Source organism: Molossus molossus, unplaced genomic scaffold, assembly GCF_014108415.1.
Source record: "Molossus molossus isolate mMolMol1 unplaced genomic scaffold, mMolMol1.p scaffold_m16_p_2, whole genome shotgun sequence".
NCBI lineage: Eukaryota > Metazoa > Chordata > Mammalia > Chiroptera > Molossidae > Molossus > Molossus molossus.
The window spans coordinates 104,556,329-104,575,531 of record NW_023425355.1 but is presented as its reverse complement, the minus strand read 5'-3'; the positions used below and the strand labels follow the sequence as shown (position 1 = coordinate 104,575,531).

Sequence of the window (19,203 nt, the reverse complement as noted above, 5' to 3'; positions counted from 1 at the left end):
TTGCTTATCTTGTTTATTGTCTCTTTCTCACTTTTAGAATCTAATCCTCCCAAGGGCAGGGACTTTATTTTGTTCACTGCCACATTCCCACACCCCTCATCCCCGCACCCATCACAATACCTGGCATGCCAGGAACTTCTTTAAGTAATGAATGAAAATTGAATCATAATAAAAATGCTAGCATTAACCAAGCACCTTCTGCATGCTTACCACCTGTTGTTGAAATATCTTTGTTGTCTTCCTGACTATAGATTGTCACATTCTTTTTTTTTTTTCTTATTAATTTTAGAGAGAGAGGAAGGGAGAGGGAGAGAGAGATAGAAACATCGATGAAAGAGAACAACGATTGGTCGCCTCCTGCATGCCCCCCACTGGGGATTTGGCCCACAACCTGGGCATGTGCCCTGACCAGGAATCAAACCAGCGACCTCTTGGTGCATGGGTTGATGCTAACCACTGAGCAACACAAGCCAGGTGATCATCACATTTTTGAGGACCAGGGTTTGTTATAGATTTTCCCCCACTTTGTCATAGAGTAGATTCCCAGTAGCAGTATGTTGAATAAGTAATAAAGACTGAATTTTAGATAATGGCTAATAGACATCATAATTTGCTTATTTATTTGGTTCATTGTCCCCACCTTTTAGAACATATACTCCCTGGGGACAGGAATATTGCTTAGCACTTACTGTGTGACAGGCATTGTGCTGGGCTGGGGTTCAACAAACTCGGATATCAAAACCAACAAAATCCCAGGAGTGGGGCAGGACAACGAATGGGCAGGGAGTTCCTTTTTGGGGTGACAAAAAGTTTCTAAAATTAGATTATGGTGATGGTTGCATAACTCCTCAAATATACTAACAGTAATTGAATTGTACACTTTAACTATATTAACTTTATGGTATATAAAATATGTCTCAACAAAGCTGTTTTTAAAATCCCGTTCGATTCTGGTTAGGGCACATGCCCAGGTTGTGGGCCAAATCCCCAGTGGGGGGGAGGGCATGCAGGAGGCGGCCAATCGATGTTCTCTCTCATCAGTGTTTCTATCTCTCTCCTTCTCCCTTCCTCTCTCTAAAATCAATAAAGAAAGAAAAATATATTTTAAATCCCTGCTTTCACAGAGTTTATGTCGTAGAAGGGAATGAGAGAAAGAGAATAAACAACATAAATAATTAATATAGCATATTAGGTGATTAGCACACACTGGGCACTCAGTAAATGTTGACTCAGTGACACCAGCTGCCCCCTTGCCCCCATGGTCTCCTGGTCTAACCTACTGTTCACCCCCTGCCCCCCACCCCCCAATTGTCTTTCTTCTCTCCCCAGTTGCAGGGCCTGCTGTCCATATTTCTTACCTGAGCATGGCACCACCAAAAAAGCCTAGCATGCTTGATCTGGGCCTGGGCTCATGGAGCCTTAGCACCCAGGAGAGCCACAGGTCTCAGGCACCTTCCAGGGGCAAGCAGCTGCCGGAGTACAAGGCAGTGGTGGTGGGCGCAAGTGGTGTGGGCAAGAGCGCACTGACCATCCAGCTAAACCACCAGTGCTTCGTGGAAGACCATGACCCCACGATCCAGGATTCCTACTGGAAGGAGGTGACCCTGGACCATGGGGGCTACATTCTGAATGTGTTGGACACAGCCGGGCAGGCCACTCATAAGGCCCTGCGTGACCAGTGCTTGGCTGTTGGGGATGGTGTGCTGGGTGTCTTTGCCCTCGATGACCCCTCATCTCTAACCCAGCTGCAGCAGATGCGGGCCACCTGGGGTCCTCACTATACCCGGCCCCTTGTCCTTGTGGGCAACAAGTGCGACCTTGTGACCACCACTGGAGATGCTCATGCTGCTGCTATAGCCCTTGCGAAGAGCTGGGGGGCCCCCTTTGTGGAGACCTCAGCCAAAACACGGCAAGGTGTAGAAGAGGCTTTTTCCCTGCTCATCCATGAGATCCAAAGGGTCCAGGAGGCCATGGCAAAGGAGGCTGAGGCAGGGTCAGGTGGCAATAAGTCTCGGCACCAGAAGACCATGTGCCACTGTGGCTGTTCTGTGGCCTGAAGGTCTTGATCAAGAAAAATGGACCATCCCCCAGGCCAGGGTGATGCTTCCTTGATATGAGAACCCCGAGCAACCAACTATGTGGGACACTGGGTGTATTTGGGATAGATGGACCCCTCTTCCGGGAAGGTTTTTGTTTGGTGGTGGGCTTTTTGGTAATGTGGAACATACTATTGATTATATTCTGTCAAGTTGAGAGATTTTGTGCAAAATAAAATAGTGTTCTCAGGTTTCAAAGCTGCCTCTATGCCAAGCATTATGTGGGTGGGTGTGAAACTGGTGAGAATGTTACTTGAATTGTGAAAACTCTTTCATTCAAGAAATGTGGGGAAGCCCGCTGTGTGCCAGGCCTTGCTTTGGGTGCAAAGGATGTAGAGACAGACAACACACACACACACACACACACACACACATCCCTGCCCTTGTACATATGACATAAGACTATGTATTAAAGGCAGGTGAAGGGATAAAAGCCTGACAGGTCAAGGAAAGCCTTACTGAGGTGACATTTGAGCAAAACTTGCAGATAACTAGGGGCAGAGGGAATAGCAAGTACAAAGGCCATGACCACAGACCAGCTACCAACACTCCAACACCCTGTATCTTCAGGACTAGGTAAAGATAGATCAGCTTCTATTCAATAGAAATGAATATTTAAACATTACAAATAAAGCTAACAAATGTAAAGAAGATATGTCCTATCATTCTACCTTGATAAATAACACTTTCTTAACGACTTGGAGGCCCAGATTCTGATTTCTAATACTGTGCAGTTTCATGCCGAGATGTGAATGGGTTGGAAGGGCAGAGCCCTGGCTTTGCAGTCCACTCCCTTTCTCTTAACGCAGGTAGCTTGAAAGTGGCGCCAAAGCCTTCTGGGTTCCCCTTGCCTGAGCGAGGCCTAGAAGTGGGACACAGGATCTGGGCGGGCACTGCCACTGAGGCACAAACTAAGGGAGGGGGTCTCTAAAGAGCCAGACCCGAGGCCAGGGGCCGCTCTTCCTGGTCTAAGGGTGGCCATCACTACCCAGTCCACCAGCCCCTAGAAACCACCACTCATAGACAAGTGCATAGCTGCTGCAGATAGTATTTATTGTGGGGTCAGGGGTGGTGATCTTGGGGGATTCAGAGGGTAGTAACGGGCTGGTGGGGACCTTCGGGTGTCGGGGGAGGGGCGACCATGAATGGGCCCCTGCTGACAGAGGAGCAGTGCTGGCGCAAGCAGTTGGGGTATGGGGGAGGGGCGGCCGTGGGCCCTCGGTGGCGGAGGAGCAGTCGTGCTGGCGGGGGAGGGGTGGTCCTGGACCCGAGGGCGCGCAGGACCCCTGCGGTGCTCAGGCCGGCACGAGGCGGCGCTGCGCGGGGGGCGCAGGAGTCTCCAGGCGCTTCACGCGCAGCAGGGCCCCCAGCACACCCTCAGGTGGCACATCAGGGCCCAGATCCTGGTCGGCGGCGCGGCGGAGGCGGCGGCGCTGGGCAGCCACAGCCTCCGAATCCGCGCTCCCCGCGAGGATCCGCCCCAACAAGTACCTGCAGGGGAGCAGAACGGAGGCAGTAAGATGTGTGGGCGTGTCAACGCCAGGGCCCTAGATCCCAGACGGCCCTGCAACCCCATGACGTCTGGGGACCCGCCGTCCCCAGCCCACTGCTTTGGGACAAAGTCCGCGTTTCCCCATCCTCTCCCCAGAAACCGGACTTTGGAGTCACCCAACCCCGGGCCTGAGAGTGCACCTCCGCCACTGTCCCCCCAGGCACGCATCTCTGTACCCACAGCCTGGGCCCAGGGCCTCCCTCCTAGGGTCCGGGAACCCAGGCGTCCGCCCGCCCCTCCCCTCCGCCCACCCCGTACCAGCTACCTCAGCAGTTCGGGGTCCACATCAGGTGTGTCGTCACCGGCGTCCTCGGCCTCGGGGCCCGCGGGGCCGTCGTCGTAGATTGGGGGCCGGGGTCGGAGTGCAGCGGCCGGGACGGGGGCGGGTACCAGCTGGGCTGCCAGGGCAGCGGGGTCAAGGCGGGCGCGGAGCAGGGCGCGGGCCAGCTGCGCGGCGGGCGCGTCGGGGTCGTCCTCCAGCCCCGGGGCCGGGTCGGTGGTGCGGGGAGCGCCCCAAACGCGCAACAGCTGCGCCAGGACGCGCGCCTGCTGGTCCTCGGCTTCCTGCGCCTCGGCCCGCGCCCGCTCCTGCCTTTCGGCTTCCAGCAGGTGCGCCAACGCCCGCGCCAGCTCCTGCACGGCCTCCGCTGCCTCGCCGCGCGCCGCTGCCCGCCGGAAGCGGTGGGGGACCCCAGCCTCGCCCAAGGGCGGCGTGGCTGCGCCCGGGCCGCGGGGCTCCTGGGGAAAGACGAAGTGGAGGGAAAGATGGCGTCCGTCAGGTCAGGGATGAACCCCGGGGTCTCCAAAGGCACCATGGCCCCTTAAATATACCAAGACACCCCTAAGGCCACTGGAGACCCCCAAATATCTCCAGACACACTGAAGACCACAAGGACCCCTAGATCCCCCATCACACACACACACACACACCAATTTCCTAGTGACTCAGAACTGCCCCAGGGCTTCTGGAGACCAGGTTTCTTTATGGAAGTGGCAGTGGTAGATAAGATAGCTATAGATTTTCTATGTTAATACTGTGGACAATAGGAACCTATATTTGCATTTTACAGGTTCCTATTATCCACTTGTTTAACCAAAAGGTAGCAGCAGACTGTTCCCACCTTGCTTTTTGGAATCTATCTACATCAGTTCCTTAAAGCATCCTTTCTTTAGTCTTTCTTTTTTTCTCTTTCTCTCTCTCTCTTTTTTTAATCCTCACCGGAGGACATTTTCCCACTTTTTGTTCAGATAGAGTGGGAGGGAGTGAAAGGAAGAGAGAGAGAGAGAGAGAAAAAAACATCCACGTGAAAGGGACATATCTAGTGGCTGCCTCCCGCATGACCCAACCAGGGCTGGGGACACACCACAACCGAGGTTCGTGCCCTTAGCGGGAACCGAACCCGGGTCTCTCTGGACCACAGGCTGAGGCTCTAACCGCTGAGCCCAACCAACCAGGGCTGCTGCTTTTTTTTTTTTTTTTTTTTTTGTCTTTCTCTGCATTGAATCCATTTTGTGTAGATGTACAATAGTTTATTTAACCAGTCTTCAATTGATGACCATTTAGGGTGTTTCCAGTCTTTTGCTATCTTACAATTAATGTTGGAATGAATAACAGTGTTCATATATCATTTGGCAGGTATGCAAGTCTATCTGTAGAATAAATTACCCAATGACTAATTTAGTTAAGACAGTTTTGATATAATTTCAATAAGTTTAAAGAAATAAAAGAAAGTATCAAAGGTATGAGCCAGGACAGAAAACTGACCATGAATGAAGATTTGAAAAAGAAACATCTAGAAATATATTTTATTTTTTTCTTTTTAATATGTTTTTAAATGTATTTTTAGAGAGAGAGGAAGGGAGAGGGAAAGAGAAATAGAAACATCAATGAGAGAGAAACATCAACATGGATTGGTTGCCTCTTGCACACACCCCCTATTGGGGATCGAGTCAGAAACTCAGGCATGTATCCTGACTGGGAATCAAACCGGTGACCTCTTGGTGCATGGGTGGATGCTCAACCACTAAGCTACACTGATTGGGCTAGAACTATATTTTACATCAAATTAAAAATTAAATGGGCAAGTTAAACAGATTAGACACAGCACAGGAAATAACAGGATTAAACAAAGCTTAGAAACAAATCTACATATATTGACACTTACTCCATGACAGAGGTGGCACTGAAAAGCAGTGGGGACAAGTCAAATTCCTTCAATAAATTATGCAGGAACAACGGATCCAAATTTGAGAAAATGGAAGACAGGGCAAATAAATTTGGCTACATTAAAGTTAAGAATTTCTTTTTGTCTGAAGACACCATACAAAGAATAAAAAGTAGCCCTGGTTGGATGGCTCTGTTAGTTTGAGAGTCCTCTGATACACCAAAAGGTGGTGGGTTTGATTCCCAGTCTTGCAAACATGCAGGAGGCAACTGATCAATGTTCCTCTCTCACATCGATGTTTCGATGTTTCTCTCTCTCTCAAATCAGTAAAATAAAATAAAATTAACTTTTAAAAAAGGAATAAAAAGTAAACAGAGTGGGAGAAGATGCCTACAACACAAACCATCAATAGAGGATTAGTATCCAATATTCAAAGAACATTTAAAAACAATAAAAAACAGCCCTGGCCGGTTGCTGAGTGGTTAGAGCATTGGCCTGCAGTCCAGAGAGACCCCGGTTCGGTTCCTGCTAAGAGTATGTACCTTGGTTGCAGTTTGTCCTCGGCTCTGGATGGGTTGTGCAGGTGGCAACCACTCGATGTGTCCCTTTCACGTCGATGTTTCTCTCTCTCTCTCTCCCTCCCACTCTATCTGAACAAAAAATGGAAAAATGTCCTCGGGTGAGGATAAAATATATATATATATTTTATAAATATATATACATACATACACACATATATATAATAAAAATAAAAAACAGACAAAATTCATAATCAAGTATTTCACGAAAAGGAAACAAAAGCAGTTACTAAACATATGAAATATAGTAAACTTCATTAGTAATCAGGAAAATGCAAATTGAAATGCCAGTGAGATACTATGCAAAATACAGCCAAAAGATTGCTAAAAAAGCAAAAAGTTGAATAATGTCGTCCAATGTTGGCATGGATGTGGGAAAAATGGAAACTCACATACATTGCTGGTTGGCAATCAATCAATTGCCAAAATAACTCTGAAGAACATTTTGGCAATATCTAAAAAGGTGCACGTCTCCTATGACCCACTCCTGAGGTGTTACACTCCAGAGAAGTTTTTTGCATATGCTGCTAGACACAAGTTCATTAAAAATTACAGCAGCAGCCCTGGCTGGTTTGGCTCAGCGGTTAGAGTGTCGGACTGTGGAGAGACCCGGGTTCACATCCATGTTTCTCTCTCTCTTTCTCTCTCTCTCTCTCTCTCTCTCTGAACAAAATATTGAAAAATATCCTCGGGTGAGGATAAAAAAAAAATTACAGCAGCAGCCCGGCCAGTGTGGCTCAGTGGATTGAGCGTCATCCCATGGACTGAGAGGTCCCAGTTCGATTCCCGGTCAGGGCACATGCCTGGGTTGCGTGCTACCTGGCAAGGGCACTCATAGACTAATGATATATTCATATGATAAACTATTATGCGGCAATAAAAAATGAATTATATATATATATATATTTTTTTATCCTCAACTGAGGACATTTTTTTCATTTTCTGCTCAGATAGAGTGGGAGGGAGAGAGAGGAAGAGAGACAGAGAGAGAAACATTGACGTGAAAGGGACACATCGAGTGGCTGCCACCTGCACGACCAACCAGGGCCGGGGACAAACTGCAACAGAGATACATGCCCTTAGCGGGAACCGAACCCTGGTCTCTCTGGACCGAAGGCTGACACTTTAACCGCTGAGCCAAACCGGCCAGGGCAAAAAAATGAATTATAAACCCTGGTCGGGTAGTGCAGTTGGTTAGAGCATCATCCCAATATGCTAAGTTTGTGGGTTAGATCCCAGTCAGGGCACATACAAGAATCAACCAATGAATGCATAAATGAGTGGAACAACAAATTGATCTCTCTCTCTCTCTCTCTCTCTCTCTCTCTCTTCCTCTTTCTCTAAAATCAATCAATAAATAAAAATTTTAAATAAATTACAACCACACACTTCAGTGTGGAGGTATCTCACAACCAGTGTAGAGAGAAAAAAAGAAAAGCAGGTTGCAGAATTCCACTGGAGACTGCCTGAGAATAACAATCACCGATGACTTCCTAGTGACCCCTAGTGACGACCAGAGACCAGACACCGGTATGATTCCATTTCTATGAGAAAAAACTAAACAAGATATTGTATATGTCATAAGGTACAAACAAAAGTAAGAGATCAATGAACAAGAAATACAGGATAATGATTATGGAGGAGAGGGGCTTATATGGGGAGGGACACCCAGGGGCTTTTAAATATTGCTCATGCTCTATTTCTTAAACTGAGTGGTAGATACCCATGGGGGTTATTTCATCATTATTCCTTACATTGAACATATATCATATATATATATATATATATATATATATATATATATATATATATATAATATTTAATTATTTTAAAATCTTCCAGCTCTGAAGAGTTAGAAGAGGATGTGCTCCAAGTGCCCTTGGCACCCACCACCCCTCAGCCCCTATGGAATCACACTCACCAGCAATCACAGCCTCTACACACACTCACATTGACTGACAAGCTCTGACATGTTACATATGCAACGCAACACTGCCACATCCACACGAAAGGAACTGCACACGTTCACACAAGGCTGCTTATGCAGTTACAATTGCCAAGCCATCCAGATGCAAGGACACGCACCACCCCCTTAGAGACACAATGCAGCAGAGACAAGGCTCTTCCTTCCCACAATGACATAGCTCCACAAAGAAACAGGGAGAAATAGCCTCATGAACACACATAACAAAATCCTAGTCACTCAGTCCAACAGAACCAAAATGCACCCGGGGATGCAAAGACCACGCCCTCCAAAACAAAATCTAAATCTCTCTCTCTCTCACACACACACACACACACACACACACACACAGACGCCCGAAGGTCACGCCACCGCTATAGGATTCAAAAACATACACAGCGTGTTACTGAGAAAAGACACACATAAGTACACCCAGCATCACACACACTGCACAACCGGACCCATAACGGCACCTTTGTATGGAAAGCGCTCACATCAAAGGACATATACAGTTGGCCCTCGTTTATCGCGGTCAACCAGTTCCAGACTCTACCGCGACAAAGGAATATCCGCGAAGTAGGATGCTTTATTTAGACAGTCGTCCATCGCCACCTCGCGCTCGGACATCCGGGGCTTCGCTCTATCGCGGTTTCCCAAACACTGTATCCCAAACACCGCGAAGGAGTGAGGCTGCGACCGTCGAAGCGCGAAGTGGCGAGGGACGACTGTACTTACAAGGACACCACACCCTCACCCCCCTGTCATCACATCACGCGCGCACACACACAGACGTGTGCAGCCCCTTCCTTTATGTGTGCAGACCCGTGGACAGCGCCACCCGCGCCAGGCGGGGCGGGACGGCCAGGGCGCGGCTGCTGGCCGAGCCCGATACCGCCGCCCGCAACCCAGAGACCCAGCCCGGCCCCGGGGTCGCCGGCATGGCCTGGACGCGGACTGGCGGCTGGACCCCGGGCCACCCTAGCAGATGTCTCCGCACGTCCGAAGAAGAGCGGGGTCAGCGAGACTACGGTAGCATCCTCCCCCCTCCCCCACCCTTTGCCCGACCGAGGTCGCACCTTTACCGGCCGTGCGCAGAGAGCAGTGGGCGGCCTAAGGAAGCCGAGCAGCAGCAGCACCAGAAGGCCGACGCCCCCGGCCCGCGGCCCGCCGAGCAGTGGCGACCCCGCCATGCTGCCCCAGCGAGCCGGGCTCCGGACGGGCGGACTGGCTGGCAAATGCGCAGCGCCGGGGCTCGCAGGCCAGGGTGCGGTGCTCTGCGGCTGCGCACGCCGGGGGCCCCTGCCATCCCCTACCCACCCCCTCCCGCTACCAGACGCAGGCGCATCCTCCGAGCTCCCCGCAGCCCTTCCATCCTGCTGGTCACCATGGAGATGCCCAAGGGGCATGGTGGAGAGCTGGAGACTGTGACGGCGGTTGCCATGACACTTGGAGGGCAGTTGCCTGGGCAACGGACCTTGCTGTCGCCTTAGCAGACAGGAAAAATGGATTCAGATGAGTCCTTGAGGAAGAGATATATGACTTTGTTTATTGGATGAACAGTTACGGATCGCCTCTATGGACCAGACCCTTTACAGGGCCATGGGTTCAATTCAGGTGATGTGACCATGGACAGGTCAGTTCACCATTCTAAGGCTCAGTTCCTCACTTGTATTAGGGGGTTATTAGTACCTGCCCCACAAAGTGACTTTGAAAGTTTAATAACAATGATGTTCAGTAGGAGCTCAATAAATGCTCCTTTCCATCCCGTCCTTATCTTTTTGCTAGTATCTTCATCTCTCTACGGCTCTCCGTGGTTCTTTGTCCTGTGCCCATAACTCTGTCTTCCTCTCTTCTCTGTCTCTCCTTGCCTCTGACTCTTTCTTTCCCTTTATATCTATAACCCTCCTTCTGTCTCTGACTTTATTTTACTGTCTGTATTTACTTGTTTTTCCATAGATACATAGGTAGGTAGGTTTTACTCATACATTGTTCCAGAAAGTATTTCAAGCCACTTAAAAAATGACACATCAAAGGAAAAAAAACTTTGATAAGACGTGTGTATCCATAGGGAGGAAAATGTAAAAAAGGAAATGTTAGTGGTTATGTATGGGTGTGGAGATAACTAATGATTTGTCACTTTCTCCTTTACATTTTTCTCTGTTGTATGAAAAAAAGTGTTGCAATGAGTATGTGTTACTATTATAATCAGATGAAAATGAAGATATTTTCATTTTGGAGTTAAAATGAAGTATGGTAACATGGCATACATTAAACGTGAAGAAAAGAAAGATCCATTTATTTTGCTATGAGTATATCTAATGCATTGATTCTAACTGCCTCCATCTCCTCAGTATTACAAACAACTTTACAGTGAAAATCCTTATATGCATCTCCTTATGGACCTGAAGATTAAATACCCTAGGATGGTGTAATGAACACATACTTAAGGTAGCTCCCATGATCCTTGCCTCCTGGCATTCGCATTCTTGTATAACCCCCTCCTCTTGAGTTCATGCGTGACTAAAGGTGACCAGATGTACATGATTACTTGTATGTAATTATGTTAAAAATGAGTTTGAGACAACCATCTTGTCATTTCAAGGGAAGAGATTTTCACTCCCTTGCTGGCTTTGATGAAGCAAGTGGCCACTTTGGGGAACCTCAGGCAGTAAGGAACAGAGGATGCCCTCTAGGAGCTGAGGGTGGCCTCCAGGAGACAGCCAGCAAGAAATGAAAGCCCTCAGTCCTTTGGCTCTGGCCAGGTAGCTCAGTTAGTTGGTTAGAGCATCGTCCTGATATACCAAGGTTGCAGGTTTGATCCCCAGTCAGGGCACATACAAGAATCAACCACTGAATACATGAATGGGTAGAACAACAAATTGATGCTTCTCTGTCTCTCTCTGTTTCTCCCTCCCTCCCCTTTCTTCTCTCTCTCTAAAAATCAATTTAAAAAAAGAAATCAGTCCTACAACTACAAAAACTAAATTCTGCCTATAACCTGAGCTTGGAAGCAGATCTTTCTCTAGTCAAACCTCAGATAACGCTAAGCCCCAGTAAACACCTTCATTTCAGCTTTGTGAGACCCTAAGCAGAGAACCCAGTTAAGCAGCACCCCAACTCCTGACCCACAGAAACTGTAAGACAGTGTTGTTGTATGTTGTTCTAAGCTGAGTGGTTTGTGGTAATATTGTTACACTGCTATTTCTAATTTATACCAGTTTCCTAACTGGTATAAATGGGATATATAAGACCTCTATAGAGAAAATGTTAAAACTTCATTTATTCATTTGAGAGAGCGAGAGCGAGAGTGAGAGAGAGAGCGAGAGAGAGAGAGAGAGGAGAAACATCGATTGGTTGCATGTGCCCCAACCAGGGATGGAAGCCAAAACCCAGGCATGTGCACAGGATAACACTCCAACCAACTGAACCACACCGGCTAGGGCTGTTTGTTGATCTGAATAAATGAAGACACATTTTATGCTCTTGGATGAGAATATTTCATATTTTAAAGATGTCAATTATATCCAAATTAATATATAATGTCAATATAATATCAATTTAAGTCCCATCTGAATATGTTAAGGAAAATCAATAAAAATTATTTTAAATATATATAAAGAGTTCTGGCCAGTTTGGCTCAGCGGTTAGAGCGTCAGCCCACAGACGAGAGAGTCCCGGGTTTGGTTCCCGCTAAGGGCACGTACCTCGGTTGCAGTTTGTCCCCGGCCCCAGGTTGGTATCGTGTGGGTGGCAACCACTCGATGTGTCTTGATGTTTCTCTCCCTCTCTCCCCCCTACTCTATCTCAAGATAAATGCAAAAATGTCCTCGGGTGAGGATAAAAAAAATGTATATAAAGAGTCTGCACAAAAACTTGTACACAAATGTTAAAAGCAGCATTTTTCATAATAGCCATAAAGTAGAAACAATCAAAATGTCCATCAACTGATGAATGGATAGACAAAATGAGGTATATATCCATACCATGGAATATTACTCATCCATTAAAATAAATGTAGTGCTGATACCTGTTGCAATACGAATGAAACTTGAAAATATGCTAAGTGAAAATAGCCAGACACAAAAAGTCACATACTGCATGATTTCATTTACGTGAGATGTCCAGAATAGGCAAATCCATAGAGATAGAAAATTGATTAGTGGTTGCCAGGGGCTCAGGGGAGAAGGGAATGGAATGAGGAGTGACCGCTAATGGGTACAGGGTTTCTCTTTGAGGTGATACAAATGTTCTGGTATTAAATAGTGGTGATGGTTCCACAACTTAGAAAACATACTAAAAACCATTGAATTGTACACCTTAAAATGGTGAACTTTATAATATGTGAATTATATCTCAATAAATAAATATCTATATAAAAGAATAAAGGTCTGTGAGTAGCTAAATCAATTCTGCAGAAGGGAAATATCACCTCACACCTGTCAGAATGACTGTCATCAATAAGTCAACAAACAGCCCTAGCCTGTGCGGTTCAGTTGGTTGGAGTGTTATCCTGTACACATGCCTGGGTTTCGGCTTCCGTCCCTGGTTGGGGCATATGCAACCAATCGATGTTTCTCCTCTCTCTCTCTCTCTCTCTCTCTCTCTCTCTCTCTCAAATCAATAAAACATATCCTTGGGTAAGGATAAAAAAATAAGTCAACAGACAACTAGTGTTGATGAGAATGTGGAGTAAGGGAACCCTTGAGCACTGTTGGTGGTATTGCAAATTGGTGCAGCCACTATGGAAAACAGTATAGAGATTCCTCAAAACATTAAAAATAGAACTACCTTATGACCTAGCAATTCCACTTTTGGGTTTTTATCTGAAAAGATCCAAAACGCTTATTTGAAAAGACATATGCATCCCTATGTTTATTGCAGCTTTACAATAGCCAAGAAATGGAAGCAAACTAAATGCCCATCAAAAGAAGACTGGATAAAGAAGATGTGGTACATATATATACAATGGAATATTACTCAGTCATAAAAAAGAATGACGTCTTGCCCGGCCAGTGTGGTTCAGTGCCTGAGCATCGACCCATGCACCAAGAGGTCACTGGTTCAATTCACGGTCAGGGCACATGCCCAGGTTGTGGGTCCAGTCTCCAGTGCAGGGCATGCAGGAGGCAGCCGGTCAATGTTCTCTCTCATTGATGTTTCTGTCTCTTTCCCTTTCCCTTCCTCGCTCTCTAGAAATCAATAAATAAATAAAAAAAATTTTAAAGAATGACATCTTACCATTTGAGACAACATGGATGGACATAAAGGGTATTATGCTAAGTGAAATAAGTCAGACAGAGAAAGATAAATGCCATATGATTTCACTTACTTGTGGAATCTAAAAAACAAAATAAATGAACAAAACAGAAACAGACTTACAGATACAGAAAGAAAACTGATGGTTATCAGATGGTAGGGAGATTGAGAGGCTTGGTGAAGGGATTAAGAAATAGAAATGGGCAATTATAAAATACTCTCAGGGGTGTAAAGTACAGCATAGGAAATACAGTCAATAACATTGTAATAACTTAACTATGCATGGTGCCAGGTGGATACTAGACTTATGAGGGGATCACTTCATAAGCTACATAAATGTCTAACCACTATGCTCTACACCTGAAACTAATATAATATTGAATGTCAACTATAATTGGAAAAAGTAAAATAAGGCCTGACCGGTTTGGCTCAGAGGTTAGAGCGTCAACCTGCGGTCCCGAGACACCCGGGTTCGGTTCCCGCTAAGGGCACATACCTCAGTTGCAGTTTGTCCCCGGCCCTGGTTGGGTTGTGCGGGTGGCAGCCACTCAGTGTGTCCCTTTCATGTCGATGTTTCCCAATCTCTCTCTTCCTCTCCCACTCTATCTGAACAACAACAACAACAACAAAAAAGTAAAATAAAAAGGAATATAAACAGCTAAACAAAATCTGTAGAAGGGGAGTAAAGAAGATGGCCTTTACCAGTCAGATATTAGGATGTGTTATAAGGCCAGAAAGGTTAAGGTGTTAGGAAAACTGGAGCAAAATAAGCTGGAGCCTTACCTCACTCCATATACAAATGATAACTCCAGGCAGCTTAAAGACCTTAAGGTAAAAGGAAAACATGTAAATTAACAGAAGAAAAAATACTATATGACCTAGGGATACAGAAGGACTTCTTGAACAAAATTTCAAAAGCACAAGCTGCAAGGAAGAATGCTGTTGACAATGTACCCATCAAAATATACAATTTCTGCCCCAGTCAGTGTGGTTTGGTTGGTTGGAGCGTCATCCTGTACACAGAAAGGTTGCGGGTTTGATACCCGTTCAGGGCACATACCTAGGTTGTGAGTTTGATCCCTGGTTGTTGGTTGGGGCACATACGGAAGGCAATCAATCCATGTTCTTTCTCACATCAATGTATCAATGTTCCTCTCTCTCTCTCTCTCTCTCTCTCTCAAATCAATAAGCAATAATGGAGTGCTCCTTCTCTGACATCGGGGGCGCTTCTTGAGGAGAGGCGAGACTGCAGAGCCGCAGCTCTGACAGAGGCTGATGTAAATCCGAAGGCCTACCCTCTTGCAGACGCCCACCTCGCCAAAAAACGATTGGACCTTGTTCAGCAGCTATGTAACTACAAGTAGCTTTGGTAAGGAACCAATGAGGGTAAGGCAGTCGGCATGTTCCAGGGAGGATGTTGAAGGCACCTGTCTCTGCCGGGAGTCCCTGGTCTAGTCACATTTACCTTCTAATGAGAATGAGAGCCAGAATTTAAATTTGGGCAGTGTGGCTTTAGAACCTGTGTCCTTGTCTAGTACTCCAACATTAATGCAGAGTGTGGTCCGTGGGCCAGCGTCGGGCCACAGAGATAAACGATCAGGAATAAGCATTTGAATGATACTAAGTGGTGTTGCACCTCCTTGTCAGTTGCATGTGGTGTGAGCTTGTCAGAAGTATTACTAGTGGCAGGTTGGGATGGTAAAACTGTCACAGATCACAGAGTTTGAGACGTGTTGCAGTACACTGCTTCGTGCTGGAGGGGTTTGTGTGAAAGCTGTTCCAGTCAACCAGGCAAGAGATGGTGATGACTTGGACAGGTGGTACAGAGGAGAGGAAAGAAGTGATCTGATTCAGGATGTGTTCTGGCAGAACTGATGGGTTTGATGGAGGGTTTGAGGAAGGCATTGAGGATGGCCAGTCGATGATTAAATCCCTTATTACTTCCCAAGGCCACTGCAGCACAGAGATTTGCTTATGCCTGGGAGTTTTGCCCAGTGTTCTTGCATCTGTATTTCTTTTCCTTGGAAATTGCTTCATTGTGACTTCCCTGCCCAAACTCCACATCACCTATTGGCCTCATGTCCTTCTCTCCACAGTCACCAAAACCCTCAAGAGAGGCATCTCTGAGTTCACTGTGATGGCTGCAGATGCAGAGCCCCTGGAGATCACCCTGCATCTCCGCTGCTGTGTGAAGACAAGAATGTGCCCTGTGTGTTTGTACGCTCCAAGCAGGCACTGGGGCGGCCCTGTGGGGTCTCCAGACCTGTCGTCTCCTGTTCTGTCGCCATCAAAGAAGACTCACAGCTGAAGCAGCAGATTCAATCTATTCAACAGTCCATTGAAAGGCTCTTAGTCTAAACCAGTGGTCTCTGCCACACACTCCCGCTGACTCCTCCCCCTGGGGTTGTGTATCATATAGTTTGTGTTAATATGTAGTATTTCCAGTTACCTCCTATTGTTATAAAATATTGTAGTAGTAAAAATAAATAAAATCAATAAGCATATCCTCAGGTGAGGATTAAAAAAAATAAATACGATTTCTGTTTAATGAAAGACCCCATCCACAAAGTTAACAGACATAACAAACTATATTTGCTATGCCTAAAATGATGAGAGGTTAAACATCCAGAATAGAAAGAGGACTTTGGGAAATCAGCAAGAAAAAGACAGGACCTCCCCCCCAGCAATGGACAAAGGATAGGAACAGATAAGTTACACAAGAAGAAATCAATGAGGTTTTCAGCCCTGTGAAGCATGCTCGATTTTACTAATGATTAGAGAAGTACAAACTTTTTTAAAACAGTGAAATATTACTTTACACCCACCATATTGACAATGATTAGAAAACCAAAGCACACCAAATGTTGGTGGGCATGTGTGGATATAGAAACCCTCACATACTGTGGGTGAGGGTCTAGGTTTGAACAGCCATTCTGGATAGTTGTCTGGCAGTACTTAACCAAGTTAAACTTTATACCAGAGTTGTCAAGTACACAGTGGTAAGAAAGTCTACCACTCATGGTGGAGGGGGTCTGGAAAAATTTCCCCTGAGGAAAAGTATCTATGCTGAGAACTAAAGGTTGAGGAGAAGTCACTCGGGGAGATGGGTTTAAGGAAAGAGCATTTCAGCCCTGGCCGGTTTGGCTCAGCGGTTAGAGCGTCGGCCTGCGGTACAGAGAGACCCGGGTTCGGTTCCCGCTAAGGGCATGTACCTCGGTTGCAGTTTGTCCCCGGCCCTTGTTGGTCGTGCGGGTGGCAGCCACTCAATGTGTCCCTTCACGTCGATGTTTCTCTCTCTCTCTCTCTTCCTCTCTCTCCCTCCCGCTCTATCTGAACAAAAAATGGAAAAATGTCCTCGGGGGAGGATAAAAAACAAAAACAAAAAACAGAGGAAAGAGCATTTCAGACAAAGGGAACTGTGAACGAAAAGGATCTAAAGTGAGAAGCAGCATTGGCATATTCAAGCAAGTGAAGTGAGGCCTGTGAGTCTGAAGTACAGCAGTGACATGTTCTCATTTGTCTCAATTTTTCCGTGAACCTAAAACTGCTCTAAATAAAGTCTTGTCATTTATTTTAGTTAATCCTCACCCAAGGATATTTTTCCCATTGATTTTTAGAGAGAGTGGAAGAGAGGGAGGGCGAGAGAGAAACATCAATGTGAGAGACACAGATCAATTGGTTGCTTCCTGTATGCACCCTACCAGGGCTGGGGATGAAACCTGCAACTCAGGGGAGTACACTTTTTATTATTATTATTATTATTTTGCTACATGCCCCTAGCAGGGACCGAACCTGGACTCTGGTCCGCAGGCCAATGCTCCAACCGCTGAGCCAAACCGGCCAGGGCCAGGTGTGTACTCTTGACTGGGAATCAAATCTGTGACCTTCAGTGTGGGGGCTGACATTCTAACCACTGAGCAGCACTGGCGAGGGCAAAATAAAATCTTTTTAAAAAGAGGCTGCTATGGCCCTGGTCAGTTTGGATCAGCAGTTACAGTGTCAGCCTGCAGACCGAAGAGTCACAGGTTCAATTCTGGTAAGGGGCACGTACCTCGGTTGCGGTTTGGTCCCCAGCCCTGGTCGGGGTCATGCGGGAGGCGGCTAGCCAGTCAATGTGTCTCTCACACCGATGTTTCTCTCTCTCTCTCTCTCTCCCCCCCCCCCCCACTCTACCTGAAGATAAATTTTTTAAAAAATCCTCGGGTGCCCGAGGTGGCTCAGTGGTTGAGCGTCGACCCATGCACCAAGAGGTCGCTGGTCCGATTCCTGGTCAGGGCACGTGCCCAGGTTGTGGGCCAAATCCCCAGTGGAGGGCATGCAGGAGGCGGCCAATTGATGTTCTCTCTCATCGAAGTTTCTATCTCTCTCTCCCTCTCCTTTCCTCTCTCTCTAAAATCAATAAAGAAAAAAAATATATATCCTCAGGTGAATATTAAAAAAAAAGAGGCTGCTATGAAAAGAGCAATAGGCTGAAAACATAGAATGGAAATAATGGAAGACAGAATTAGTAATTAGGAAGATAATTTTGAGGAAGCATCTCAAATATGAGGATCCCAAAAGACCAAGCGATAGATAGTGGAAAAGGAAAATTAAGAGCCATGCAAGATTGATGTTGAAAATTCAACATGCATCCTTCCTTCCTTAGTGTATTGGCAATGCTCCACTTAGAATCAGCTGCTCCCTGCCCGGCAAGTGTGGCTCAGTGGTTGAGTGTCGACCCATGCACCAAGAGGTCGCCGGTTCAATTCCAGTCAGGGCACATGCCCAGGTTGTGGGCCAAATCTCCAGTGGGGGGCATGCAGGAGGCGGCCAATCAATGTTGTCTCTCATCGATGTTTCCATCTCTCTCTCCCTCTCCCTTCCTCTCTCTCTGAAATCAATAAAGAAAAAAAAAAAGAAAGAAAGAATCAGCCCTGGCCAGCTTGGCTCAGGGGTTAGAGCGTTGGCCTGCAGACCAGAGAGGCCCGGGGTTCGGTTCCCGCTAAGGGCATGTACCTCGGTTGCAGTTTGTCCCTGGCCCCGGTTGGGGTGGCAACCACTCGATGTGTCTCTCTCATATTGATGTTTCTCTCTTCCTCCTGCTCTATCTAAAGATAAATGTAAAAATGTCCTCGGGTGAGGATTAAAAGATAAATAAATAAATAATAAACTGAATTTAAAAAATTGTTTAAAAAAAAAAAAGAATCAACTGCTCCCTTGACCACTTTATGTAAATAGCAGCCTGGTCACAGACATTATTCTCTAACATTACACCCTGTTCATTCCTTTCATTGCATTTATTGCAGCCCATATTTATGAATTTGTTACTTGTCTGCCTCTTTCTCCCATTAGAATGGAAGCTCTCTAAGAACAGGGACACCATCTGTAATGTTCATGGCCGTATCCCCTATCACTGTGACCAACATAAAGTATGCATGTAATATTTGATTGCTTAATTAATTGATTGATCTGGTGGAAATTTAGAATTCCAAGGCTAAAGAAGACATAAAATATATCACCTAAAAATATAGAGGAACATCAGAGTTTTCTCAGTCAAAACAGATACTACAACACAATGATGTAATATCTTAAAAGCTGTAAGGGGAAAATTTTA

At 46.3% G+C, this 19,203-nt stretch overlaps 2 protein-coding genes and 1 pseudogene across 2 annotated transcripts; 2 read left to right on the top strand and 1 right to left on the bottom strand.

Moving 5' to 3' along the window:
* The first annotated feature begins 1,364 nt into the window (after positions 1–1,364).
* On the top strand, positions 1,365–2,057 carry ERAS (ES cell expressed Ras). The gene has a single exon (XM_036270047.1). It carries the CDS (start codon positions 1,365–1,367, stop codon positions 2,055–2,057), a length of 693 nt encoding a protein of 230 aa, XP_036125940.1.
* Positions 2,058–3,139: 1,082 nt separating this feature from the next.
* On the bottom strand, positions 3,140–9,570 carry PCSK1N (proprotein convertase subtilisin/kexin type 1 inhibitor). The gene is made up of 3 exons (XM_036271457.1): positions 9,431–9,570; positions 3,914–4,386; positions 3,140–3,587 (listed from the first exon to the last, which is right to left on the bottom strand). The coding sequence occupies exons 1-3, from the start codon at positions 9,542–9,544 to the stop codon at positions 3,392–3,394; spliced, it is 783 nt and encodes a 260-aa protein (XP_036127350.1). The 5' UTR covers positions 9,545–9,570; the 3' UTR covers positions 3,140–3,391.
* A 19-nt stretch (positions 9,571–9,589) lies between these two features.
* LOC118635442 lies at positions 9,590–15,968 on the top strand (annotated as a pseudogene).
* Positions 15,969–19,203: the final 3,235 nt, after the last annotated feature.